This window comes from Electrophorus electricus, chromosome 1, assembly GCF_013358815.1.
Source record: "Electrophorus electricus isolate fEleEle1 chromosome 1, fEleEle1.pri, whole genome shotgun sequence".
Classification (NCBI taxonomy): domain Eukaryota; kingdom Metazoa; phylum Chordata; class Actinopteri; order Gymnotiformes; family Gymnotidae; genus Electrophorus; species Electrophorus electricus.
Genome location: NC_049535.1, coordinates 16,731,233 through 16,758,095, shown reverse-complemented (window position 1 = coordinate 16,758,095; position 26,863 = coordinate 16,731,233). Strand labels below are relative to the sequence as shown.

The 26,863-nt window shown below is 42.9% G+C and overlaps 1 protein-coding gene and 1 long non-coding RNA gene across 4 annotated transcripts; both read right to left on the bottom strand.

The window, feature by feature from the left end:
* Window positions 1–3,622: 3,622 nt before the first annotated feature.
* Window positions 3,623–4,421, bottom strand: LOC118241387. The gene is made up of 3 exons (XR_004776073.1): window positions 4,396–4,421; window positions 3,910–3,960; window positions 3,623–3,710 (listed from the first exon to the last, which is right to left on the bottom strand). It is a non-coding gene; the product is annotated as an uncharacterized LOC118241387 (long non-coding RNA).
* A 745-nt stretch (window positions 4,422–5,166) lies between these two features.
* Window positions 5,167–26,775, bottom strand: ppp1r12c (protein phosphatase 1, regulatory subunit 12C). 3 transcript variants are annotated; one of them, XM_035526122.1, is made up of 21 exons: window positions 26,541–26,775; window positions 26,235–26,396; window positions 24,986–25,154; window positions 23,379–23,509; window positions 22,158–22,276; window positions 21,661–21,820; window positions 20,477–20,621; window positions 19,214–19,288; window positions 18,946–19,025; window positions 18,715–18,827; window positions 18,292–18,359; window positions 17,885–18,015; window positions 17,452–17,539; window positions 16,980–17,094; window positions 14,602–14,714; window positions 14,320–14,369; window positions 14,152–14,202; window positions 13,834–13,939; window positions 13,443–13,493; window positions 12,957–13,007; window positions 11,173–12,757 (listed from the first exon to the last, which is right to left on the bottom strand). In XM_035526122.1, exons 2-21 carry the CDS (start codon window positions 26,390–26,392, stop codon window positions 12,671–12,673), a joined length of 2,061 nt encoding a protein of 686 aa, XP_035382015.1. In that variant the 5' UTR covers window positions 26,393–26,396; window positions 26,541–26,775; the 3' UTR covers window positions 11,173–12,670. The 3 variants fall into 3 exon arrangements, with proteins under 3 accessions (XP_035381932.1, XP_035382015.1, XP_035381972.1); XM_035526039.1 differs by lacking the exons at window positions 11,173–12,757; window positions 12,957–13,007; window positions 13,443–13,493; window positions 13,834–13,939 and adding exons at window positions 5,167–6,390; window positions 6,589–6,639; window positions 7,075–7,125; window positions 7,474–7,578 and having other exon boundaries at window positions 14,151–14,202; window positions 26,235–26,775; XM_035526079.1 differs by having other exon boundaries at window positions 13,834–13,938; window positions 14,151–14,202; window positions 26,235–26,775.
* Window positions 26,776–26,863: the final 88 nt, after the last annotated feature.

Sequence of the window (26,863 nt, the reverse complement as noted above, 5' to 3'; positions counted from 1 at the left end):
TTGTTGGCATTTAAGTTAATCCACTCTTCCCTCTATGATTGAAATGATCCACCTCCATACCTCTGTTCTTTTCGTGAAATTCTGCACCCTTTTTTCTTCAGACTCAACTTTGTTCGTTGCAGGCAAAAACTGTGGCCTGTTTTAACCTCAGAAGTGCACATGACTGAAATCCATCAGGCTTGTTTAGGTGCCATTTTGCCAATGTCTGATGTTGAATTTTGTGCCGATAGCCTGGAAAGGTTTTCTTCTGATGAAGGTGCACCACCGCTCCAGTTTGCTGAATCTTCCCGGAAGGTTTGAGAAAGCTTTGAGAAAGCTCAGTTAAATATGGGTTTTGATTCGACATTCTAACGATCCTGAAAAACATTTCTCTTCAAACATTTTCTCAGTCTTCCAGACCTCAACTTGACCTCCACCAGTCCTGTTAACTGTTATTTTTAATTACAACATGGACTGAGGAAATGACTGCCTGAAGACAATCTGCCATCTTTTTCTACCCTTCTCCTGCTTTGTGGGCATCAGTTATTTTAATGTTCAGAGTGCTAGACAGCTGCTTAAGAGAGACCATGGCTGCTGGTTGTTGGGACAAAGTCTAAGGAGGAGTCAGAGTAGAGTAGAGCTTGGGGGGGATGGATGTGAGAGGCAGTATGAAGTGAGGATCATTTTTAGAGCTTTATGTAATGGTTTTGTGTGTGGCATGGTCCATCTTTGGATTGCCATCTTTTCATAAAGGCATGAGAAGAGTGGAAAGACAACAGAGAAACCTCCATCAGTAGACGGCCCTGACGCCGTGTTTTACAAAATGCTCAGAAATCATCAACATGACACATATTGATTAATCATCGGCACAAACATGCAATCTAAGTGGTTTAATAAACCAGCTTTACAATTTTCCAGGACCTCAAAAATGTCCAAATCTTTGTGTTTTAGAATTTTTTTTTTTTTTGCAATTTTCTCAAATTCCAGGAGTTTCTATGACTGCAAACCTAGCCTCTAAATTTCCACGTTTTCCAGTATATGTGGGAACCCTGATTATACCCTAAATATGCTAACCAGAGGTATACTTAGAAAGGCTGAAGCTTCTTCACTCAGGATTAAACAGGATTTAAACACTGTGCACTCAAGAATTAGTTTTGGTGGGTTAATAAAGCTACGTTTATAGGACAATGCTGTTCAGGAATGCTGAACACTTTATGGATGTAGCTCTTTACACTTTTTCATCCAAAGGTAAGACAAGGTTGGGGGGGAGCCCTATAGCAGGACCGTTTTTCGATTTCGTGCTGTACATTTTGCAACAAGCCACAGCGTGCAACACCAGGGGACGTCTTCACGAGTCTCTCTTCAGCTGCGCCAAGATGCTACAGTGTAGTGAAGTTCAGCGTTGTCTCTGCATCCACACAAAGAGAAGCGATGCATGTCCAACAGCGGCTGCGAACTCTGACACAATTCCGAGCTCCTGCAATCCAGGGCCATGTGGCTTTGTGTCGAAAGGATTGTGAAGGCTTGCAAAACATCAGTTCCCCGGTGCTCCATGATACTTGACTTTATGCGTAAGTCACTAAGAGCTTGAATTATTGAGCTGAATCGAGAGTGGGGGAGGGGGGGCTTGTGCTGGAAAACACGTGACTGTGCAGCCTGCACTACTTGGTGCATGTTTTAGATGCAAGGCGTGCAGGCCTACAGTTTTGGTTGTGAGCATAGAACTGCTTACCTCTCTCAGCTCTCATTCATTTTATATATAAATAAATGATATTTTTCCAAGGCGAAAGGCAAGTACTAACTAGACTGCCACAGTGGAGACAAAATGTAAATAAAAGATTGATTAAACTTTGAAGCAATGATGCTCAGTCATGAATTACACTCAATTAAGGCCAGATATGTATATTATTTTATGCAGTTGGCTACAGCAAGCAACATATGTAAACCACAATTATCGTTAGCATGGAGTATTCAGTACAAGCATGAACAAATAGCCTGCCATTTCCCAAATGAAAGTAGATGCCCCCTTTCCCCATGCTGCAATCTGGGTATTATTCCAGTAGTCATCTAATTTAAAATCACCTGGATGATATGAATCTTCAAATGTAAACCATCAAAGACAAGTAAGGTGGACTAAGACTGGCAGGCTCATGGTACTGAACTGTTTGCAGTTTATTGATCATTTCAAATGGCCCTTGTACCGAATGATGGTGGAGCCAGACGTGTTTCTGATGACAGTGAAGTGTTAGGAGTCTGTTATAGTACTACTGAACTAGCCCAGTATTTTTCAACCAAGGAACATAGACATAATAAATAGATATGTAGAAAGGCACATATTTTGTCAGAATACAATTTTGGCATGCATTGGCTTAAAAAAAAAACTAAGAACAAAAGCAATAAAAAATGGTGGTAAACTTTCCAAGGCTTTCACCTTATAAAGCGCCTGCTCCTCTGAGAGACCAGGACTCACAGTATAAACATTCCTGTTCCTCTTGGAGAGAAAAATAAAGACCATACCACCTTTGGTACAGGACACAGGCCTCATAATACATCACTTACACTCATAAATACTTGTTAAATGAGAAACAGCAATAATGCAAGGGCCTGTTTGGTCCAACACAGCAGCAGTCTGCTCAAATACAGTGTAGATCTGGGCTTGTCCTGAGAGAATGTGGGTGGGGTGCGGGGAAACAATTCACTACAGTGGGTCCACTAACAAACATGTTGGAGCACATAAGAGTGGAAAATAACGTTTGGCACATGGTTGCATCTCTGCAGTGTCCAAGATATACAAGCACTTCTTTAGGTCATATGGCCAGAGCTGAAACACCTGATTCACGTGCTTCCCTGATCAGTGGTGCCCACTAGTGTTGAGCACTGTCAGAGCAGTTGTTACAAGTTACAGTGACTACCCATGGCTAGTGTACAAAGAAGAGGGGGAAAGAAAAACAATAAATAAGCTGTTACCCTTGTACTGGCTTTTTCATATAAAGCTACAAGGAAAAGATATCAAGCACAGCGCACATGAAAGAATTCCTTACATTTTAAATATACAGAACAAAAGCGGCTTACAATTATTCTCCATTCTGCAGCACTTCAAGTATTTAATTTGCATTTACATTGAACAAAACCAGACTCGATGAAACTGTAGTCCCAGAATTTTGTGCTAGTTCTGCTCAAAGGGTTGTGGCTTCCAGAACGACAAGGGTGATTTGGTCAAGACTTCACTCAACTACACTCAGAGGAATTGGAGTTCTAGCGTTCTCTGCTGGACGTGAGCAAAGAGCAGAGGGCTCTAGAACTGTATCTGTACTGGGTCTAGTCTTCACTGGGTTCTGAGGATCTGGAGTAGTAGAATCTCCTGACAGTTGTGCACAAGGAGCTCAAATTTCTCGAACTGTGGGTTAGGCTGGGTCTACACGTTCCTTTAGGCTTTATCGTTATGTGCATTTTAGTTTGGAAAACAGTAGTTTAGGCAACACAAGGGTGAGAGGCCAGTCCCAGACAAACACACACAAAGATTCTGTGTGCTATGGCCATGCAGAAAGTGAACAGCGTCATTCCAGTTTACTCTGGGCAGAGATGTGCAGAATGGTACAGTGCCGCCACTTAGTGGTTTGGGAGGGTAGCGGCACATATAGGGCTCATCTGGAGATCTTGCTGATGACGCGGATGAGGGAGGCGTTCTCATCTTTCAGACGCTGGTTATCGGCACGCAGGTCAATCAGAACCTTTGCAAAAGGGAGACGGTAAATAGAACAAGAGGAAGACAGTCAAAGGGGAAGGTTTAGTTTGATTGGTGGGACTGACTTAACGAGCAGGGAATTTGTTTATTAAAAAATTTAACTGAAAGTAATTATTTGTTACAGTTCTGAAAGCCATGCAGTACTGCACCTTTTTAAGAGCAGCTACCATATAAACACACTCTACCTTGAGCTCATCCTCCAGCTCTGATGCTTTTCTCTCAAGTGCCTTCTTCTCCTGCAGCAAACAAAGAGTTGATCAGACAGCAGATGGTCAGCACGGCAGCATGGCAGACAGAGATCAGCTAGCCTTCTCTAAATCTTTCTGCTGGTTCTGTCTCATGCATTCAGCCTGGCATGGCCCTAATAACAACCCATCACTGTAAGGTCATAATGGTGGTGGTGTCAAAGCTCAGGCCAGTGGAATTTCCACATCATGCATTTATGCCTCGTGCAACGAGACACGCGGGAACGCCTTGTCTGACAAAAAGTTTAAGGAAAGGAAAATCATCTCCCCCTGAGCGAAAGTACGTGCTAAAACTAGACCCCAGAAAATAAAAAGAGATAGAAAGTGGCACACAAATGCAAGTTTCTGGTTCTAACAAGTAAAGCAGACAAAGAAGGAAATCTAGTGTCAGGGTTAGAAACACAGCAAAGAGAAAACCACACTTACAAATCTCTCCATCTTCAGTAGAGAAGGGCTTATGAAAGACACTTATGAAAGACACCGGGAAACTTTAGCTAATGTACAGAAAACACACGTGAACCATGCGATTTACTTTCTCGTCAGAATAACGTGGATTTATACAGATCCCCAACTTACTGCGGCAATTTAGCTAGTTTATTATAGCACTGTGGCAGGCTAGTTAGTACTTGCCTTTCGCCTTGGAAAAATGTCAATTATATATATATATATATATATATATATATATATATATATATATATATATATATATATATATGAGGTGGACTAAGACTGGCAGGCTCATGATACTGAACTGTTTGCAGTTTATTGGTCATTTCAAAAGGCCCTTTTAACGAATGATGGTTGTGGTGGAAATTCAATGAAGCGGGGAGTCAGATGTGGATAATAAGCAAAAAAGGTTTTAATAGAAAAGAAAGATTCCACAGAGTGTTGGGCTCACTACCAAGAGAAGCCCCGAGTCATACAGAGCATTGCTTGATATACAATTCTAACTGTATGCCTTGACCAATCACGGACTTCCTGCCTCTTGTTGCTATGGCTCATACACCAATCAGCTTTAAGCGTTGCTTATCTCTTTCAGGCCGGCTGGTAACAATCTGCTTGAGTGTCATCTCTTAATTGCAGGCAATAAAACAATTGCAAGCAATAAAGCAATTGCAGGCAATAAAACGAGAGACATTTTCCTGCTTATCTGATCTATTGTCTCACTCCCTTAAAGTTCTTTGCTTACATAAACATTTTTCCAAGGGAACAGGATACTGCTGAATGTATGTGAATCACTGAAGCACATTGAAGCACATAGTATTTCCTTTACATGGTGGAGCTAGACGTGTTTCTGATGACAGTGAAGCGATAGGAGTCTGTTATAGTACTACTGAACTAGCCCAGTATTTGAGAGAATGTGGGTGGGGTGCGGGGGAACAATTCACTACAGTGGGTCCACTAACAAGCATGTTGGAGCACATAAGAGTGGAAAATAACGTTTGGCACATGGTTGCATCTCTGCAGTGTCCAAGATATACAAGCACTTCTTTAGGTCATGTGGCCAGAGCTGAAACACCTGATTCACGTGCTTCCCTGATCAGTGGTGCCCACTAGTGTTGAGCACTATCAGAGCAGTTGTTACAAGTTACAGTGACTACCCATGGCTAGCGTACAAAGAAGAGGGGGAAAGAAAAACAATAAATAAGCTGTTACCCATGTACTGGCTTTTTTCATATAAAGCTACAAGGTAAAGATATCAAGCACAGCGCACATGAAAGAATTCCTTACATTTTAAATATACAGAACAAAAGCGGCTTACAATTATTCTCCATTCTGCAGCACTTCAAGTATTTAATTTGCATTTACATTGAACAAAACCAGACTCGATGAAACTGTAGTCCCAGAATTTTGTGCTAGTTCTGCTCAAAGGGTTGTGGCTTCCAGAACGACAAGGGTGATTTGGTCAAGACTTCACTCAACTACACTCAGAGGAATTGGAGTTCTAGCGTTCTCTGCTGGACGTGAACAAAGAGCAGAGGGCTCTAGAACTGTATCTGTACTGGGTCTAGTCTTCACTGGGTTCTGAGGATCTGGAGTAGTAGAATCTCCTGACAGTTGTGCACAAGGAGCTCAAATTTCTCGAACTGTGGGTTAGGCTGGGTCTACACGTTCCTTTAGGCTTTATCGTTATGTGCATTTTAGTTTGGAAAACAGTAGTTTAGGCAACACAAGGGTGAGAGGCCAGTCCCAGACAAACACACACAAAGATTCTATGTGCTATGGCCATGCAGAAAGTGAACAGCGTCGTTCCAGTTTACTCTGGGCAGAGATGTGCAGAATGGCACAGTGCTGCCACTTAGTGGTTTGGGAGGGTAGCGGCACATATAGAGCTCATCTGGAGATCTTGCTGATGACGCGGATGAGGGAGGCGTTCTCATCTTTCAGACGCTGGTTATCGGCACGCAGGTCAATCAGAACCTTTGCAAAAGGGAGACGGTAAATAGATCAAGAGGAAGACAGTCAAAGGGGAAGGTTTAGTTTGATTGGTGGGACTGACTTAACGAGCAGTGAATTTGTTTATTAACAAATTTAACTGAAAGTAATTATTTGTTACAGTTCTGAAAGCCATGCAGTATTGCACGGTTTAAGAGTAGCTACCATATAAACACACTCTACCTTGAGCTCATCCTCCAGCTCTGATGCTTTTCTCTCAAGTGCCTTCTTCTCCTGCAGCACACAAAGAGTTGATCAGACAGCAGATGGTCAGCACGGCAGCATGGCAGACAGAGATCAGCTAGCCTTCTCTAAATCTTTCTGCTGGTTCTGTCTCATGCATTCTTCCTGGCATGGCCCTAATAACAACCCATCACTGTAAGGTCGTAATGGTGGCCGTGTCACAGCTCCAGCCACTAGAATTTCCACATCATGCATTTATGCCTCGTGCAACGAGAGACCCGGGAACGCCTTGTCTGACAAAAAGCGGAAGGAAAGGAAAATCATCTCCCCCTGAGCGAAAGTAAGTGCTAGAGCTAGACCCCAGAAAAGAAAGAGAGATAGAAAGTGGCACACAAATGCAAGTTTCTGGTTCTAACAAGTAAAGCGGAAAAAGAAGGAAATCTAGGGTCAGGGCTAGAAACACAGCAAAGAGCAAACCACACTTACAAATCTCTCCAGCTCCAGTAGAGCAGGGCGCTCACAGCCATTCTCCTGACTCTGAGTGCAGACAGACAGACAGACAGACAGACAGACGTTAGATGATTAGATTACTGTATATACGTTAGTCTTTCCTTCAGACTCGCTAAACATGATCTCATTTAAGTTGTTCTAAAAAAACAATCAATGAATCTATTATTTGTAGCATAAAACACAAAAAGTAGTAGTACATTTGGTCACTGAATATTAAAACCATGCATGGAAATGAACTGATGGGAAGGAAAATTTGTTCCCAGAGAATGAACAAATGATCAGAAAAACACACTACAGTTAATACCCGCTGGAATTCCTTGAATAATAGTGCATTCTAGCATCATCACTTTAATAAGGCTACACACACACCCTTACCTGTCGGAGTCGTTCCAGCTCCACTTTGCTCTCACTGAGCTGCAGCTGTGTTTCCTGGAGCTTCTCCCTCAAAGCAGTGTTCTCCTTCAACACATCCAAATATAACTAGAGAGAGAGAGAGAGAGAGAGTGTGTGTGTGTGTGTGTGTGTGTGTGTGTGTGTGTGTGTGTGTGTGTGTGTGTGTGTGTGTATGTGTGTGTGTGTGTGTGTGTGTGTGTGTGTGTGTGTGAGAGAGTGAGTGACAGCAGGTGAGGAGGAGGAAGAGAGGGAGGGAGAGAGAAGTTTACATTTAATCCTACCCTTCTAGAAGATAGTTAAACAATCTAGCAAAATAGGAAAATTAGGTCCAATTCAGTTGTACCTTCCTAAAGTCCAGTCATGATGGCAATCTGGCATCTCCTGCTTGAGGATCCCTATAGAGATGACTGGCAATATCACAGACCAGGACAATTAGTAAAGAGCACTGTTCTGAAAATGAAACTCCAGATTTGACACAGAACTATGAAAATGTGAAAGAGAGAGTGAATAACCTTGAAGTGCCATCTGCTTGTGCAGGTTCATTCACATCCAAGTCTTCAGTCTGAGAGGAGAACAAGCAGAGATCATTTTCATTCCAACTTTAGGACCAGTGTTCCAGTCCATTTACTGGAGGTGCCATTGTAAAATGGGCTAATGGACTTTACTACAGGTTTGATTCTGGAGATGTTCTTCTAGATGTGCTTTGGGCATGTCGTTCTGAATGGGGTCTCTTTCACCATAATATGTTTATGTGTGTGTATGTGTGTTTTAATTCACCTCGCCTATCGTGCCTATTCCAGTGGATCGCCTCTTCCCCTGGCTCTTCTCCGATCCCTCACTCCCAGTTTGCTCTCGATCTCTGATCCTGACACCTTCCCACGTTCCTGGTGTGCAGAAGAGCATTCTGGTACTCCAGCCAGACTCAGGTAATAAGGTGATAAGCTCAAGATATGTTCAGGCACTAACGCTGCACTTAGGAAATTACAAAGATGCTTAAGATTTAAACCTGTACTCAAGAATGAACCCTAGGGTTAGGGATATCGGGGTTCCCATACATTTTAGAAAATAATATTTCAGGACTTTTCAGGAATTTTCCAGGGCACTTTCCATGACCAAGCAAGCAAGATTACATTTATATTTTCATCTTATAAAGTTTCAATTAAAAAAAGAAAGAAAAAAGTAAAGGTTTGGTTACCCTGCGTGATCAGTACTTAGTAACACCCTCTTTGGCAAGTGTCAATGAATCTCTGGATCCCTCAGTCCCTGGGGATGGGGGGGATTTGCTCATTCTACGTTGTGAAAGGCACCTACTTCTGCAAGATTCTGGGGCCGTCTTGCCTGAACTGCTTTTTAAGAAGTTTTTTAGCTCTAGCCACAGTTTTCCCATTTTGTTTCAGTAGGGCTGTGAAGGCCACGAAGAAATCCGTCAGCTTGCTTGTCTTGAGGTAGTCCACTGTGGATACTGACGTGTGTTTTGGATCATTTTCCTATTAATGAAGTCATTCTCTTCAACTCCCACTTTTTTTTGGTAAACTGAAGGTGTGGTGTTCTTAGAGTTTGTTGGCATTTAAATTAATCCACTCTTCCCTCTATGATTGAAATGATCCACCTCCATACCTCTGTTCTTTTCGTGAAATTCTGCACCCTTTTTTCTTCAGACTCAACTTTGTTCATTGCAGGCAAAAACTGTGGCCTGTTTTAACCTCAGAAGTGCACATGACTGAAATCCATCAGGCTTGTTTAGGTGCCATTTTGCCAATGTCTGATGTTGAATTTTGTGCCGATAGCCTGGAAAGGTTTTCTTCTGATGAAGGTGCACCACCGCTCCAGTTTGCTGAATCTTCCCGGAAGGTTTGAGAAAGCTTTGAGAAAGCTCAGTTAAATATGGGTTTTGATTCGACATTCTAACGATCCTGAAAAACATTTCTCTTCAAACATTTTCTCAGTCTTCCAGACCTCAACTTGACCTCCACCAGTCCTGTTAACTGTTATTTTTAATTACAACATGGACTGAGGAAATGACTGCCTGAAGACAATCTGCCATCTTTTTCTACCCTTCTCCTGCTTTGTGGGCATCAGTTATTTTAATGTTCAGAGTGCTAGACAGCTGCTTAAGAGAGACCATGGCTGCTGGTTGTTGGGACAAAGTCTAAGGAGGAGTCAGAGTAGAGTAGAGCTTGGGGGGGATGGATGTGAGAGGCAGTATGAAGTGAGGATCATTTTTAGAGCTTTATGTAATGGTTTTGTGTGTGGCATGGTCCATCTTTGGATTGCCATCTTTTCATAAAGGCATGAGAAGAGTGGAAAGACAACAGAGAAACCTCCATCAGTAGACGGCCCTGACGCCGTGTTTTACAAAATGCTCAGAAATCATCAACATGACACATATTGATTAATCATCGGCACAAACATGCAATCTAAGTGGTTTAATAAACCAGCTTTACAATTTTCCAGGACCTCAAAAATGTCCAAATCTTTGTGTTTTAGAATTTTTTTTTTTTTGCAATTTTCTCAAATTCCAGGAGTTTCTATGACTGCAAACCTAGCCTCTAAATTTCCACGTTTTCCAGTATATGTGGGAACCCTGATTATACCCTAAATATGCTAACCAGAGGTATACTTAGAAAGGCTGAAGCTTCTTCACTCAGGATTAAACAGGATTTAAACACTGTGCACTCAAGAATTAGTTTTGGTGGGTTAATAAAGCTACGTTTATAGGACAATGCTGTTCAGGAATGCTGAACACTTTATGGATGTAGCTCTTTACACTTTTTCATCCAAAGGTAAGACAAGGTTGGGGGGGAGCCCTATAGCAGGACCGTTTTTCGATTTCGTGCTGTACATTTTGCAACAAGCCACAGCGTGCAACACCAGGGGACGTCTTCACGAGTCTCTCTTCAGCTGCGCCAAGATGCTACAGTGTAGTGAAGTTCAGCGTTGTCTCTGCATCCACACAAAGAGAAGCGATGCATGTCCAACAGCGGCTGCGAACTCTGACACAATTCCGAGCTCCTGCAATCCAGGGCCATGTGGCTTTGTGTCGAAAGGATTGTGAAGGCTTGCAAAACATCAGCTCCCCGGTGCCCCATGATACTTGACTTTATGCGTAAGTCACTAAGAGCTTGAATTATTGAGCTGAATCGAGTGGGGGAGGGGGGGCTTGTGCTGGAAAACACGTGACTGTGCAGCCTGCACTACTTGGTGCATGTTTTAGATGCAAGGCGTGCAGGCCTACAGTTTTGGTTGTGAGCATAGAACTGCTTACCTCTCTCAGCTCTCATTCATTTTATATATAAATAAATGATATTTTTCCAAGGCGAAAGGCAAGTACTAACTAGCCTGCCACAGTGGAGACAAAATGTAAATAAAAGATTCATTAAACTTTGAAGCAATGATGCTCAGTCATGAAATACACTCAATTAAGGCCGGATATGTATATTATTTTATGCAGTTGGCTACAGCAAGCAACATCTGTAAACCACAAATATCGTTAGCATGGAGTATTCAATACAAGCATTAACAAATAGCCTGCCATTTCCCAACTGACAGTAGATGCCCCCTTCCCCCATGCTGCAATCTGGGTATTATTCCAGTAGTCATCTAATTTAAAATCACCTGGATGATATGAATTGTCAAATGTAAAACATCAAAGACAAGTAAGGTGGACTAAGACTGGCAGGCTCATGGTACTGAACTGTTTGCAGTTTATTGGTCATTTCAAAAGGCCCTTGTACCGAATGATGGTGGAGCCAGACGTGTTTCTGATGACAGTGAAGCGTTAGGAGTCTGTTATAGTACTACTGAACTAGCCCAGTATTTTTCAACCAAGCAACATAGATATATTAAAATAGATATGTAGAAAGGCACATATTTTGTCAAAATACAATTTTGGCATGCATTGGCTTAAAAAAAAACCTAAGAACAAAAGCAATAAAAAATGGTGGTAAACTTTCCAAGGCTTTCACCTTATAAAGCGCCTGCTCCTCTGAGAGACCAGGACTCACAGTATAAACATTCCTGTTCCTCTTGGAGAGAAAAATAAAGACCATACCACCATTGGTACAGGACACAGGCCTCATAATACATCACTTACACTCATAAATACTTGTTAAATGAGAAACAGCAATAATGCAAAGGCCTGTTTGGTCCAACACAGTAGCAGTCTGCTCAAATACAGTGTAGATCTGGGCTTGTCCTGAGAGAATGTGGGTGGGGTGCGGGGGAACAATTCACTACAGTGGGTCCACTAACAAGCATGTTGGAGCACATAAGAGTGGAAAATAACGTTTGGCACATGGTTGCATCTCTGCAGTGTCCAAGATATACAAGCACTTCTTTAGGTCATGTGGCCAGAGCTGAAACACCTGATTCACGTGCTTCCCTGATCAGTGGTGCCCACTAGTGTTGAGCACTGTCAGAGCAGTTGTTACAAGTTACAGTGACTACCCATGGCTAGTGTACAAAGAAGAGGGGGAAAGAAAAACAATAAATAAGCTGTTACCCTTGTACTGGCTTTTTTCATATAAAGCTACAAGGTAAAGATATCAAGCCCAGCGCACATGAAAAAATTCTTTACATTTTAAATATACAGAACAAAAGCGCCTTACAATTATTCTCCATTCTGCAGCACTTCAAGTATTTAATTTACATTTACATTGAACAAAACTGGACTCAATGAAACTGTAGTCCCAGAATTTTGTGCTAGTTCTGCTCAAAGGGTTGTGGCTTCCAGAATGACGATGGTGATTTGGTCAAGACTTCACTCAACTACACTCAGAGGAATTGGAGTTCTAGCGTTCTCTGCTGGACGTGAGCAAAGAGCAGAGGGCTCTAGAACTGTATCTGTACTGGGTCTAGTCTTCACTGGGTTCTGAGGATCTGGAGTAGTAGAATTTCCTGACAGTTGTGCACAAGGAGCTCAAATTTCTCGAACTGTGGGTTAGGCTGGGTCTACACGTTCCTTTAGGCTTTATCGTTATGTGCAGTTTAGTTTGGAAAACAGTAGTTTAGGCAACACAAGGGTGAGAGGCCAGTCCCAGACAAACACACACAAAGATTCTGTGTGCTATGGCCATGCAGAAAGTGAACAGCGTCATTCCAGTTTACTCTGGGCAGAGATGTGCAGAATGGCACAGTGCTGCCACTTAGTGGTTTGGGAGGGTAGCGGCACATATAGAGCTCATCTGGAGAGCTTGCTGATGACACGGATGAGGGCGGCGTTCTCATCTTTCAGACGCTGGTTATCGGCACGCAGGTCAATCAGAACCTTTGCAAAAGGGAGACGGTAAATAGATCAAGAGGAAGACAGTCAAAGGGGAAGGTTTAGGTTGACTGGTGGGACTGACTTAACGAGCAGTGAATTTGTTTATTAACAAATTTAACTGAAAGTAATTATTTGTTACAGTTCTGAAAGCCATGCAGTACTGCACCTTTTTAAGAGCAGCTACCATATAAACACACTCTACCTTGAGCTCATCCTCCAGCTCTGATGCTTTTCTCTCAAGTGCCTTCTTCTCCTGCAGCACACAAAGAGTTGATCAGACAGCAGATGGTCAGCACGGCAGCATGGCAGACAGAGATCAGCTAGCCTTCTCTAAATCTTTCTGCTGGTTCTGTCTCATGCATTCTTCCTGGCATGGCCCTAATAACAACCCATCACTGTAAGGTCGTAATGGTGGCCGTGTCAAAGCTCCAGCCACTAGAATTTCCACATCATGCATTTATGCCTCGTGCAACGAGACACCCGGGAACGCCTTGTCTGACAAAAAGCGGAAGGAAAGGAAAATCATCTCCCCCTGAGCGAAAGTAAGTGCTAGAGCTAGACCCCAGAAAAGAAAGAGAGATAGAAAGTGGCACACAAATGCAAGTTTCTGGTTCTAACAAGTAAAGCGGAAAAAGAAGGAAATCTAGGGTCAGGGCTAGAAACACAGCAAAGAGCAAACCACACTTACAAATCTCTCCAGCTCCAGTAGAGCAGGGCGCTCACAGCCATTCTCCTGACTCTGAGTGCAGACAGACAGACAGACAGACGTTAGATGATTAGATTACTGTATATACGTTAGTCTTTCCTTCAGACTCGCTAAACATGATCTCATTTAAGTTGTTCTAAAAAAACAATCAATGAATCTATTATTTGTAGCATAAAACAGAAAAAGTAGTAGTACATTTGGTCACTGAATTTTAAAACCATGCATGGAAATTAACTGATGGGAAGGAAAATTTGTTCCTAGAGAATGAACAAATGATCAGAAAAACACACTACAGTTAATACCCGCTGGAATTCCTTGAATAATAGTGCATTCTAGCATCATCACTTTAATAAGGCTACACACACACCCTTACCTGTCGGAGTCGTTCCAGCTCCACTTTGCTCTCACTGAGCTGCAGCTGTGTTTCCTGGAGCTTCTCCCTCAAAGCAGTGTTCTCCTTCAACACATCCAAATATAACGAGAGAGAGAGAGAGAGAGAGAGAGAGAGAGAGAGAGAGAGAGAGAGAGAGAGAGAGAGGGAGAGAGTGTGTGTGTGTGAGTGAGTGACAGCAGGTGAGGAGGAGGAAGAGAGGGAGGGAGGGAGAGTGAAGTTTACATTTAATCCTCCCCTTCTAGAAGAAACGTAAACAATCTAGCAAAATAGGAAAATTAGGTCCAATTCAGTTGTACCTTCCTAAAATCCAGTGATGATGGCAATCTGGCATCTCCTGCTTGAGGATCCCTATAGAGATGACCGGCAATATCACAGACCAGGACAATTAGTAAAGAGCACTGTTCTGAAAATGAAACTCCAGATTTGACACAGAACTATGAAAATGTGAAAGAGAGAGTGAATAACCTTGAAGTGCCATCTGCTTGTACAGGCTCATTCACATCCAAGTCTTCAGTCTGAGAGGAGAACAAGCAGAGGTCATTTTCTTTCCAACTTCAGGACCAGTGTTCCAGTCCATTTTACTGGAGTTGCCATTGTAAAATGAGCTAATGGACTTTACTAAACGTTTAATTATGGAGATGTTCTTCTAGATGTGCTTTGGGCATGTCGTTCTGAATGGGGTCTCTTTCACCATAATATGTGTATGTGTGTTTATTTGTGTGTGTGTGTGTGTGTGTTTTAACTCACCTCGCCTATCGTGCCTTTTCCGGTGGATCGCCTCTCCCTCCTGGCTCTTCTCCGATCCCTCACTCCCAGTTTGCTCTCGCTCTCTGATCCTGACACCTTCCCAGGTTCCTGGTCTGCAGAAGAGCATTCTGGTACTCAAGCCAGACTCAGGTAATAAGGTGATAAGCTCAAGATATGTTCAGGCACTAACGCTGAACTGAGGAAATTACAAAGATGCTTAAGATTTAAACCTGTACTCAAGAATGAACACTTGGGTTAGGGTTATCACGGTTCCCATACATTATTGAAAATAATATTTCAGGACTTTTCAGGAATTTTCCAGGGCACTTTCCATGACCAAGCAAACAAGATTGCATTTATATTTTCATCTTTTAATGTTTCAATAAAAAAAGAAAGAAAAAAGTAAAGGTTTGGTTACCCTGCATGATCAGTACTTAGTAACACCCTCTTTGGCAAGTGGGGGGGAGGATTTGCTCATTCTACCTTGTGAAAGGCATCTAGTTCTGCAAGATTCTTGGGCCATCTTGCCTGAACTGCTTTTTAAGAAGTTTTTTAGGTCTATCCACAGTTTTCCTTCATGGCCTTCAGGCTGTGAAGGCCATGAAGAAATCCGTCAGCTTGCTTGTCTTGAGGTAGTCCACTGTGGATACTGATGTGTGTTTTGGATCATTATCCTAGTAATTAAGTCATTCTCTTCAACTCCCACCTTTTTGGTAAACTGAAGGTGTGGTGTTTTCTTAGAGTTTGTTGGCATTTAAGTTAATCCACTCTTCCCTCTACGATTGAAATTATCCACCTCCATACCTCCATTCTTTTCGTGAAATTCTGCACCCATTTTTCTTCAGACTCAACTTTGCTTATTGCAGGCAAAAACTGTGGCCTGTTTTAACCTCAGAAGTGCACATGACTGAAATGCATCAGGCTTGTTTAGGTGCCACTTTGCCAATGTCTGATGTTGAATTTTGTGGCGATAGCCTGGAAAGGTTTTCTTCTGATGAAGGTGCACCACCGCTCCAGTCTGCTGAATCTTCCCGGAAGGTTTGAGAAAGCTTTGAGAAAGCTCAGTTAAATATGGGCTTTGATTCGACATTCTAGCGATCCTGAAAAACATTTCTCTTCAAACATTTTCTCAGTCTTCCAGACCTTAACTTGACCTCCACCATTCCTGTTAACTGTTATTTTTAATTACAACATGGACTGAGAAAATGGCTGCCTGAAGACAATCTGCCATCTTCTTCTACCCTTCTCCTGCTTTGTGGGCATCAGTTATTTTAATGTTCAGAGTGCTAGACAGCTGCTTAAGAGAGACCATGGCTGCTGGTTGTTGGGACAAAGTCTAAGGAGGAGTCAGAGTAGAGTAAAGCTTGGGGGGGATGGATGTGAGAGGCAGTATGAAGTGAGGATCATTTTTAGAGCTTTATGTAATGGTTTTGTGTGTGGCATGGTCCATCTTTGGATTGCAATCTTTTCATAAAGGCATGAGAAGAGTGGAAAGACAACAGAGAAACCTCCATCAGTAGACGGCCCTGACACCCCTCGCTAACATACTCTGATCGCTGTGTTTTACAAAATGCTCAGAAATCATCAACATGACACATATTGATTAATCATCGGCACAAACATGCAATCTAAGTGGTTTAATAAACCAGCTTTACAATTTTCCAGGACCTCAAAAATGTCCAAATCTTTGTGTTTTAGAATTATTTTTTTTTTGCAATTTTCTCAAATTCCAGGAGTTTCTATGACTGCAAACCTAGCCTCTAAATTTCCAGGTTTTCCAGTATATGTGGGAACCCTGATTATACCCTAAATACGCTAACCAGAGGTATACTTAGAAAGGCTGAAGCTTCTTCACTCAGGATTCAACAGGATTTAAACACTGTGCACTCAAGAATTAGTTTTGGTGGGTTACTAAAGCTACGTTTATAGGACAATGCTGTTCAGGAATGCTGAACACTTTATGGATGTAACTCGATTTCGTGCTGTACATTTTGCAACAATCCACAGCGTGCAACACCAGGGGACGTCTTCACGAGACTCTCAGCTGCGCCAAGATGCTACAGTGTAGTGAAGTTCAGCGTTGTCTCTGCATCCACACAAAGAGAAGCGATGCATGTCCAACAGCGGCTGCGAACTCTGACGCAATTCCGAGCTCCTGCAATCCAGGGCCATGTGGCTTTGTGTCGAAAGGATTGTGAAGGCTTGCAAAACATCAGTTCCCCGGTGTGATTGAGCTGAATCGAGGAGGGGGGGTTTGGGGGGGGGGGGGGGGGTTGTGCTGGAAAACATGTGACTGTGCAGCCTGCATTACTTGGTGCATGTTTTCGATGCAAGGCGTGCACGCCTACAGTTTTGGTTGTGAGCACAGAACCGCTTACCTCTCTCAGCTGGCGTTATCGTGACGACAGGGCTCAAGGACTGAAGATTGTGCTGTGGTTCTAAGGTCCTGCTAATGGTTCGCTCTGCCTCTTTGAGGTCAGTCAGGGTCACGCCCTGTCAATCATAATTGCATGATAAAACCATTGAGCTGTAATTTTATACATTATATTACAAAACCAGAGAGTTTTCACCAACTCCTGACAAAAAGCTACTCAGGCATAGTTGTGAGTTTGCAGCTGAAAATAATGCAGGTGAGGTTCCACCAGGTCTGATAATACAAAGCCTGTGTTATGTATTAGTTCATTACAGAATTGTATTAGTTTAACACAGTGTTGCCTTTGTTCCCAGCAAAGTGTTACAGACCTATGCGTGTGTTCTAGAACAGAGCGGAAAAAACTATAAAGTTTGTACCATCAAATAATACAGAATGACCCGTGCATGTAGCATAATATAGTACAGGTGTGCGCTCACCTGAGTGGAGCGGCGTGACTGGCGCAGGAGACGTGAGCGAGCTTTTCTCTGAGACTCTGACTCCTCATCTCGCAGTGGAGCCTGGAACCTGGGGTGGGGTGAAGGGAGAGAGAGGGTAGGGGAGAGAGAGGAGAGAGAGAGAGAGGGTGGAGGGCGGGGGGGCATGAAATGGCATAGGGGCTATGATTCTCTATGGCACACCCTGACGGTCATCCCCAACCAGCACAACAGTCATTAAACAATAAAAATCCTACACTTGCTATTACGAGAGTCTAAAAGGTATGACAGAGCTCAAGAGGTCTAACAGTAAACTCAGTTCTCAGTTTAGGTATAGAAGCCACGACATCTTGCTACACTATATCAGATGCAGTCATTTTGTGGTAGTTCAGCTAGTCACACCGGCAAGCTGCTGAGCTGTAGGGGGCACTCTTACTTCCTGCCGTCAGCAGAAGTACCACCAGGGCTTTCAGCACCCGAGTCGCTCCTCTGCACGGTGGGTGGGACGCGGGCAGTGCGACTCTCTCGCTCCTGCTCCCTCTCCGCTGCTTCGCGCTCATCAGGGGTCTGTGTGTGGGAAGGAGATCAGAAAGTCTTCATAAGGGCATGGAGGTTGGAAAATGTCAAAACTCAAAACTAAAGCTGAGAAACCATACTAAATACACACACACACACACACACACACACACACACACACACACACACACACACACACACACACACACACACGTCTATGTATGTATACATGCATGCACACACACACACACACACACACACACACACACACACAAACACATTTTCATATGTCATGCATTGTGTTGTTATTCGAACGTGACATCTGACCTTTTCAGGGGGGATTACTGTAGAGGTAGTGACACTCTCCGTATCTGGACTCGACATTGTGGAGCTCTCTGCAGCAGAGACCGGGGGGGGGGGGAGGTGGGGGGGAGTAATCAGACCCTGAACGCACAACTATCTACATCAGAAACTGAACAGAAAATGTCAGATATCGAACACGTGAAATCAGACCTTGAACACACCGATAACAGACACCGAATGTACACCATCCCAGACACGGCATGCACTACGTTAAAAAGAGACGCTACATCACAGATACTTGAACGCTAATCATAAAACACATAATAAATTATAATAAACTAAGACAAAGGATCTTGGCATAATAAGCGTTTATGCCCCCTTCATGCTTGTGCACCAGCTAAGTGGAACTGAGGAGCTGCTGGTGAGATGGGGGCGAGAGAGCTTTACCCGGACTGCTCTCTCTCTCTTCGTTGAGCTCCAGCCCTCCAGAGACGCCGCGCTCTTTGGACTGATCCTGTACACTCATCTTCTCACGGCTGCTCATCCTACACACAGAGCTCCTGCGAGAGACAGAGAGAGAGAGTGTATAATAAAAAATAAAAATAAAAACTGTAGCATACAACTGCATTCTGAAGTCATGCTAAAACAGGCTAGCACAGTCTGAGGCCATTTTCTAACCTGCGTTTTTTATTTGCAGCGTTGCCGTTGCTGGATGCTTGTGCGTTCTGTTTATCGTTTGTTGCCTGTTCTGTTCGCCACTGTAAACAACACAAACAGCAGGCAGCATACTAACTGCTCACACAAAGCGTCACTAACTGTATTTGCATATAATGAAAGACCAACAGGACTTCTTTGCTTAGAATAGAAATGTTTGCTACTTCTTTAATATTAACAGGCAGATTAATAAAGATACTAACTGGAAGAGTATGTGTGTGTCTAGACTCACATTGGCTTGCCTCTTAGACAGCTCCTCCAACAAGGGCTTCACACTTTCGTCAGCCACATCAAATGGAGTCTGACCCTAAAACAAACACACACACACACACACACACACACACACACACACACACACACACACGCAATACTTAATGCCACATTTAATGTAAAACTACAAGCATGCACATGTCTCTGAGCACAAATAGCATCACTTTCAAGACAGCCCTTTCTGACTGCATACTGAGACATCAATTGACTGTATAGCTGTACAACATGACCAGTGTCACAGGGGGACAATACATGATGGACAGTCGATGGAGGTGATCCTGCAGTATCACTCCTGATAACTGTCAGTAGTCAGTGTTGGGGCTTTTGGTATGAGGGCTCTGAATTGGTCCAAGCTTTTGACTTCAGTCTCTCAAAGCAGTAGTCTGTGTGTGTGTGTGTGTGTGTGTGTGTGTGTGTGTGTGTGTGTGTGTGTGTGTGTGTGTGTGTGTGTGTGTGTGTAACAAGACTTTTAGAGGATTAGTGATGATATGGAATCAGTTGTTCTTGTCTGAGTCATTCTGTTCATGCCAATATAAAACAATTAGACACCTTCCCTAGAGCAACACTCTTCTTTTAGGTACTTTGATTAATACAACTGAAGGACACCACTGCCACCTGACCACGTGATGATCACATGATTAAGTAATCACGTGAATATTGTCCATTCTTGCTCTTGCGTGCATGTGTGCGCGCACACACAAATCTCACCATAAATTTACTGCACACTAGTTACTGTGCGCAAGCACGCACACACTCACACACCTCTGTCCCAGTTCTCACTCATGTGGTTGCTGTTCACAAAGCCAAGCTCTGTGTGTGTGTGTGTGTGTGTGTGTGTGTGTGTGTGTGTGTGTGTGTGTGTGTGTAGGTGCACTGTGTCTAGCTAAAGTGTGCTGAGCACAGAATGGCACCCACACACATCCTTTCTGGTGCCGGTACCTTGCACAGGTTGCTGTGTTAAAGCCACTCAACCCACATCAGCAGAGCTCACATCGACTACCTGGCAGACAATTCCACTGTGTGATATTCCATTATTATTGTGCTAGGTTGCAAAAACAGAGCCGTCACTCCTCCTTTTCTCTCTCTCTCACTTTCGCTCTTTTTCTACACCTCCCTTAACTGTCAGAATGCCTCCTTTTAGTCTCTCTCTGTCTCTCTCTCTCTCTGTCTCCCTCCTTCCCCACCTGCCCGTTGCTGTGAGCCTTCATGTCCCCACCCTCCTCACCCCATTGCTGTGGGCCTCCATGTCACAGAGCTGCTCGGCAAGCAGAGAGCAGGCCTCATTCTGGCACCAGTGCGCGGCGGCATGGAGCGGAGTCCAGCCGTCCCAGTCCTTAGCAGACACATCCAGCCCACACTGACACAGCAACCTGAGGCACACACAGAAGGGGACGGGGGGAGAGAGAGAGAGAGAGAAAAAACAAAACAAAAAACAAAGTAAAAAAGAGAAGGGAGAGTTGTGAAAGCAGGAGAAAGAAAAAAAAAGGCACATTTCCAAGTGAAAAAACTTTAAAGAAATTAATTTAATCATCGTTACTGTGTTAGGAGCACATAATACATTCTGGTATAGTTTTATGCATTATGGAGTAAGCTGTCCATTACATAATGGAGCATTTTAGAGAGCTCTGTGTGTGAGCAGCCTATAACAGATAAGCATGAATTGGGTGAAGGGGCAGCAGTTATGCCATCCCTGTACAATGATCCCAGATCAAGTCAATTCCCTTGCTCATGAGCTGCGCTCGCAGTGCAGTGGGGTGTGGTGGAAAACTGATCTTGGGTCAGCAAGAGTAGCAGAAGAACTGCTGGAGGAACGGGGACATTTCCACAGGAAGTCTCTCACCGGAGACAGGAAATAAACAGCAGCTATTCTTAGAGAGATCAGAGAGCTGTCCAATCACATGGCAGGCCAAGCCATTTCAAGAACACCCCACCCAAGCTGTAGATCTAACAGAATAATGGCTGCTGACTAAGCCAGACAGTATTCATTTTATTATCTTAGGACCATAGTTGCACATCACATGTTTATCAGTGATTACTGGGTGCTATCAACATTCAGACCACTCTGAAGTCGTCTAGATGTGGGTTTTGTTGGGGTCCTAATGAATGTTGGGATTTACTCAGGAATAATTTATTTTACTTTGAATAATGAGGATTAACTCAGGCTAATGAGGTTTAATCAGGTAACATGACTTCATACGTCACTGCTGAGTCTTAACATATTTCCTGGCATGTAGCAACAGTGAGATATCCATATATGAGATGATATCTGCTGAATAGTCTTTTGTCCACATCACACCCGCCACACTTAGAATGCAAATGATGAAGGAACGACAAGGAAGCAACGACCCTTGACCCAGTGGAAGCGTCTTAGCAGTTTGTTAGTTTGTTTTCATTTTTTGCCGCACTCACTTGATGGCCTCCAGGTAGCCCTTGGCAGCAGCAACGTGGAGGGGTGTGGCCCCAGTTCTGGGGTGGCGTAGATCAGTGGGTGGGCCGTCCGCGAGCCAACCACGAGCATCACGCATAATCAGCTCCTCCTCCAACCGCTTAGCCACCTCCAGGTCCACACCTGGATGTTTCACATAGCGAATTAATGATTAACTGACAGTAAGCCAGTCGCTCATCTTTCAGCACTGTAACAATCCAAGAAAATTAGAATGTGCTCTTAATTGCTTTGTCGTGTATTGCGGTATTAATAACTAGGATTTTTTCCTCTACTTTAGCTTGATGAAAGTGTTTAAGTCAAGTTAGGTGGTGCAAATAACTTAAGCACTAAAAGTCAGCTACAGCTTTTCTTTACCATAATGAACACTCAATTTTTATAATAGATTAATACCTGCTGTCACTCACTCACTCACTCACTCACACACACTCTCTCTCTCACTCACTCTCACTCTCAGACTTACCCTGTTTTAGGGTATAGACATGCAGGACTGCTTCCATGGCTTCGTCTTCCGCGATGTCTACTGGTACATCACCGTCACAGTTCACTGCACTCAGGGATGCACCCTGCTCTAGTAAGTATCTAAACATACATGCATGCACACAAAATGGGCCTCACGCAAGAACCACTTGCACAAACAGATTTGTTATTAAATCTCTCATATCAGCAAGGACTTGTCACATTCACCAGTTTTCTCATATTTACAATTGAGGTGTGGTCCAGACCTGATGTACAACTCATCCATAGCTATTCCCCAGAGACAACAACCCTGTATGGACTGCACTGAATCTATTTCATTATCTTGAACAAGAATGAAGATGTAAATTAAACTTGATGTACACTATGTTGTAATTATTCTTGACAGTGTAGTATTTGACTGTTTACTCTGCTATTCCCCCATTAGTCTTCAGTTAAAAATGACTGTCATTATTTAACACTTTGTGATGTTTATACTCACTGACTAGGGAACATGAGAGGGTACCATCACCCTTCATGAGACTTACTCTCTAGTCCAGCATCCCCCTTGTTTTGGCTAGATGTGTGTTTTTTTTAATCTAAATTTCATATGAAACAATATCTTCTGTATTTCTGTGATGGAAAGGAGATAATTTTGATAAAGCCAAGAAATGGGAAATGTTAATGTTATTATAGTGATATGCAAATTTTATTATAGTGACATGCTGTTAGAATATGTTGTTATAGTAATGTTTTTCCAGTTGCTGATCTCTGAAAGCAGCCTTTTACCTTTAGATTGAAGTTGTATAAATGAGGAGTCAACAAAGGCATTTTTGGACTATCAAATATGTTAATTCACGATTATCATGACTTTAAAGAAAAGTACAAGCCAAATGTGTTACACAGTGTGTAACAGGGAAACTGGTTGACCAAAATATCAAGGCAAATTGACTAATTTCCCATTTCGCTGACTGAGAGAAACTGCATGCCACCATCGTGCTCCTTGGTGGAACCATCTCTGGTTAACCCTACTTTTAAATTCCATGAATTTCCAATTGAAACTTCAACCTACTTCCTTTGTGCTTACTCTTAACATGTTAGGCCTACACACACACAAAACTAATGTATACTCTTGACAAGAGTATGCAAAGTCCCAGCCCTTTAGGTCATCCTCTGTATTACATGTCAACATTCTGAAAACAAAGTGTGTACTACATGAAGTGCATACTCAGCAATCTCCAGGTTTCCACAGGATGCTGCCACGTGCAGCGGGGTCCAGCCCTCACTGTCCACCTGGTTCACGTTAGCACCCTGAGACAGGAGGAAGGCCACCACCTCCAAACTGCCATCGATACACGCCTAGTGGAAACCAGTCCTGTGTTAGCGGCCACGTCCCAATTAACATGCCCGGTTAACACACAAAGGCCCAGTCTATGGAGCATGCTCCTAAATTGCTCACGTTAGTTTACACTAGTTTTTTCCCCCCCCATGCACACCAGATTAGGATTACTCCCTTCCTTTCCATTTTGAACTCACACATGAGAGAGGAGAGTTCGAGCCAATGTCTCTACATACAGTAATATACAGTGCCATACACGGAACAACATGCACTGTGCGTGGATCGCACGTACTTAGCTTGACATTTCAAACATCTGAGCGCAGCTATCCATGAGGCACCTGGAATGTTCTAAAAAGGTTTTGCCTCCACAAATTCCTTCCTTATGGTTTGCAAAAACAAGCCACAAGCAATGATGTGATTACGCGGGTGAAGATTAAGAACCGTATTCATACACGGCATACACAGCAACCATAAGTGATAGGATATTACAATTTATGCATCACTTAAAGGAAACTCATTAAATACATTATAAGATGAAATATCAGAAGAAAAATAGCTTGCCTTAACTTGTTGTTGGAACAGAACACACATAGCAACTTTGGTGGTAATTTTAATTAATAAAGCTTTGATAATAGCAATGAAATTAATCAACACGAAAAATCCCAACAAAGACATGAACCACGCTTTAATCCCAGAAACACTTACCCCAGTCAAATTACCAAACCATGAGAAACATCTGTTAAGTAGTATTACTTTATCACTAACCTTATTAATTTGCTGAGCAATTTAAGATAGGTTACCTGAATAATCAGGAATTCTAGTGCATGGCCACTCCAGAAGGCCCAAGAGATAATTAAAGGAAGCACAATTTTGTAACTGCCGTCATACCTACAGCTGCTATTTGACCTGCAACTTACAGAAACCATAAAGTAGTGCTATTAGCTAAGATAGAAACCACAGAGGCCAAACCATGAATTTGATCCAAGGCTGACATTACACTATAAATAGAAATAACAGCCTTAGAGAATCAGCTCCAAAAGGTCTATTGCATGACTGGTTCATCTGCTCTTTTTGCCTGAAAAGTATTATCTTGCTGATAAGATTCTGGTAAAGCACCATCACAGCAGGTATTAAGCAGCCTAATCTACAATGCTCTGTCCAATTACAGGGAAGATTATCATAAACATGTTTTGCTAGATGCAGTTGTTCATGGATTGAACAGACCTTTAACAAACAGTAATCGTACTGCTAGTATTTAAAGCACAAAGAACCGAAAAACTAAACCCTACAAACACAGTGACAAAGAATCAATACTCTACATAACAGTATAAAACTCTAATTATATGACAGTTGTAACATCATTTAAAGTTATGCTATTCAGGGTTTTTTTTTGTTTGTTTTAGTTTTTGTTTTTTTTTTTTTGTTTTTTTTTTACACAGAGTGCTCGAGCGCTTTGAAAGCCAGAAGCCAATTAGTCATGTTGATAAGTTTCGCACCTGGTGCAAAGCAGTGATTCCGTCAGCGTTGGAACTGTTGACCAGATTCTCAGTCAAAGTCTCGTCTTTGCTATTTTTCGCCCACGTCTCGTTCAGCATCTCCTTGGCCTCCTCGGTGTCGCCACTGGCACACACAGCCAAGAATTCTGCCGTTCTCTCGAATCGAACTCTGACATGCAAATGGAAAAGATTAGCTCTATTAGACTATCCCAAATCCTCTTTTCTTTCTGGTGTATTACACTGTAATGACTGTAGATCTGGGATACACCAAATTTGAAATATTGTATTGCCAATAAAACATTACTGATACTCTGGGAGTCCCCTCTAAATTCTTCAGTTTTGAACAGACGCACTTCTAAAACAGTGTACACATAAAATGTGTATAATTAAAACCAAGGTCGGGATGTGCAAAGCTAATGTCAACGTTAAATTTATGGGATATTAACTTTAATGCATACTAGCCTAACTCTTTACTAAGTCTAATTCTCAGTCATGGACTGAGTGATTTTACACTAAACTGCTGCTATACAATAAAACAAAACGAAACCATTTGGAGTGGTGTGTCGTTCATCATCTTCCTGGCTGCTGGATCATATATTCAGAGCTTGTCTTAGCTTGTCTTGAACATTTCCGAGTAGCAGAGCCCCCACCCCTTCCTTCAGTATTTTGAACATTTCAAATGCAGCGTCGTGCCTAACTGCTGTAATTCCAAAATTCCAGTTTGTGATTTCAATCATTTGAAAGTAGACAACGAAGAAAAGGGTTATCATTCAAATGGATACTTGTTGGGTCTTTGTAACAAAATATGTGGTTTGAAAAAAAATCGACGTTTTAAAATAATATATGAAATTTGTTTCAAAATTTCAGATTCTAAATTAAGCGGCTAACATGTCAAATATAATCAACTAGCTATTTACTCATATACTGGACCTACTGAATTCAGTAAAAAGGGAAGACACCTTATGAGGCAGTGAAACGTTACGCTGGGCAGCCAACTAACGTCCAAGAAAACCAGAGAAGCAAAAATTAAACCAGAAAAGCAAATGAAATCTCTCCAGGAGTCATCTTGGTTAGCTGGCTAGCTAACTACCTGACTGACTAGGAGCTAGCTAGGCAGATAGGTTAGCTTGCTAGTTAGCCCATTTGCTGGGAATAATTACAAAGAGTCGTAGCGTACGCAGTAATACAGCTAAAACATGTTTGTGCCGCTGACATACATAACATCAACGTTTGTTTTTAAGCGAGCCACCTTCTCTTAAGCGGCTGCCGGACCGGTCCGCAGTCCCGAGCTTCGCCATCCCCGTCACCCCGCCAGCGTCTCCTCGGCACCGCAGGCTCCTTGTCCGTGCAAGATCCGTACCACCGTTTTAACTGCTCTCGACGCTGGGATTTCGCTGCGTCGCCCATTCTCCTACGAAAGATTTCTTATTTATTTAAAAAAATCTTCACTCGGACACACCCTCCATGTGAGATGTTTACACTGAGCAAGCCAGCTAGCGGTGCTAGCCCGCCAGCTAACTGGGCAGCTAGCGAGCTAGCCTCGCTACTTCCTTACTTAAATGCTTCGGAGGAAGTTAGTTATCGAGCGTTAAAAAACAGAATAAAGCTCGGAGGTTTCAATCTAAAGCCTACAATAAAAAAAAAAACATTCTCTCTACTTAGCGACGAAATGCCACTCTGAGGCCGAAGGAAATAAAGAAGTTTGAGAAAACGCGACTGTCACAACAACATAATGCCGCTTGTCAAATCTGGGAGGATCAGCGCTCGCGCCATCGCTAGGGGGCGCTTTAGAGCCACTGGCGTGACACACGCACTTCCGGAGGGGGTGACGACCGTTGAGGGAGCTCGCGGTGTATCTTAGCGGCTAAAGTCGGTCTG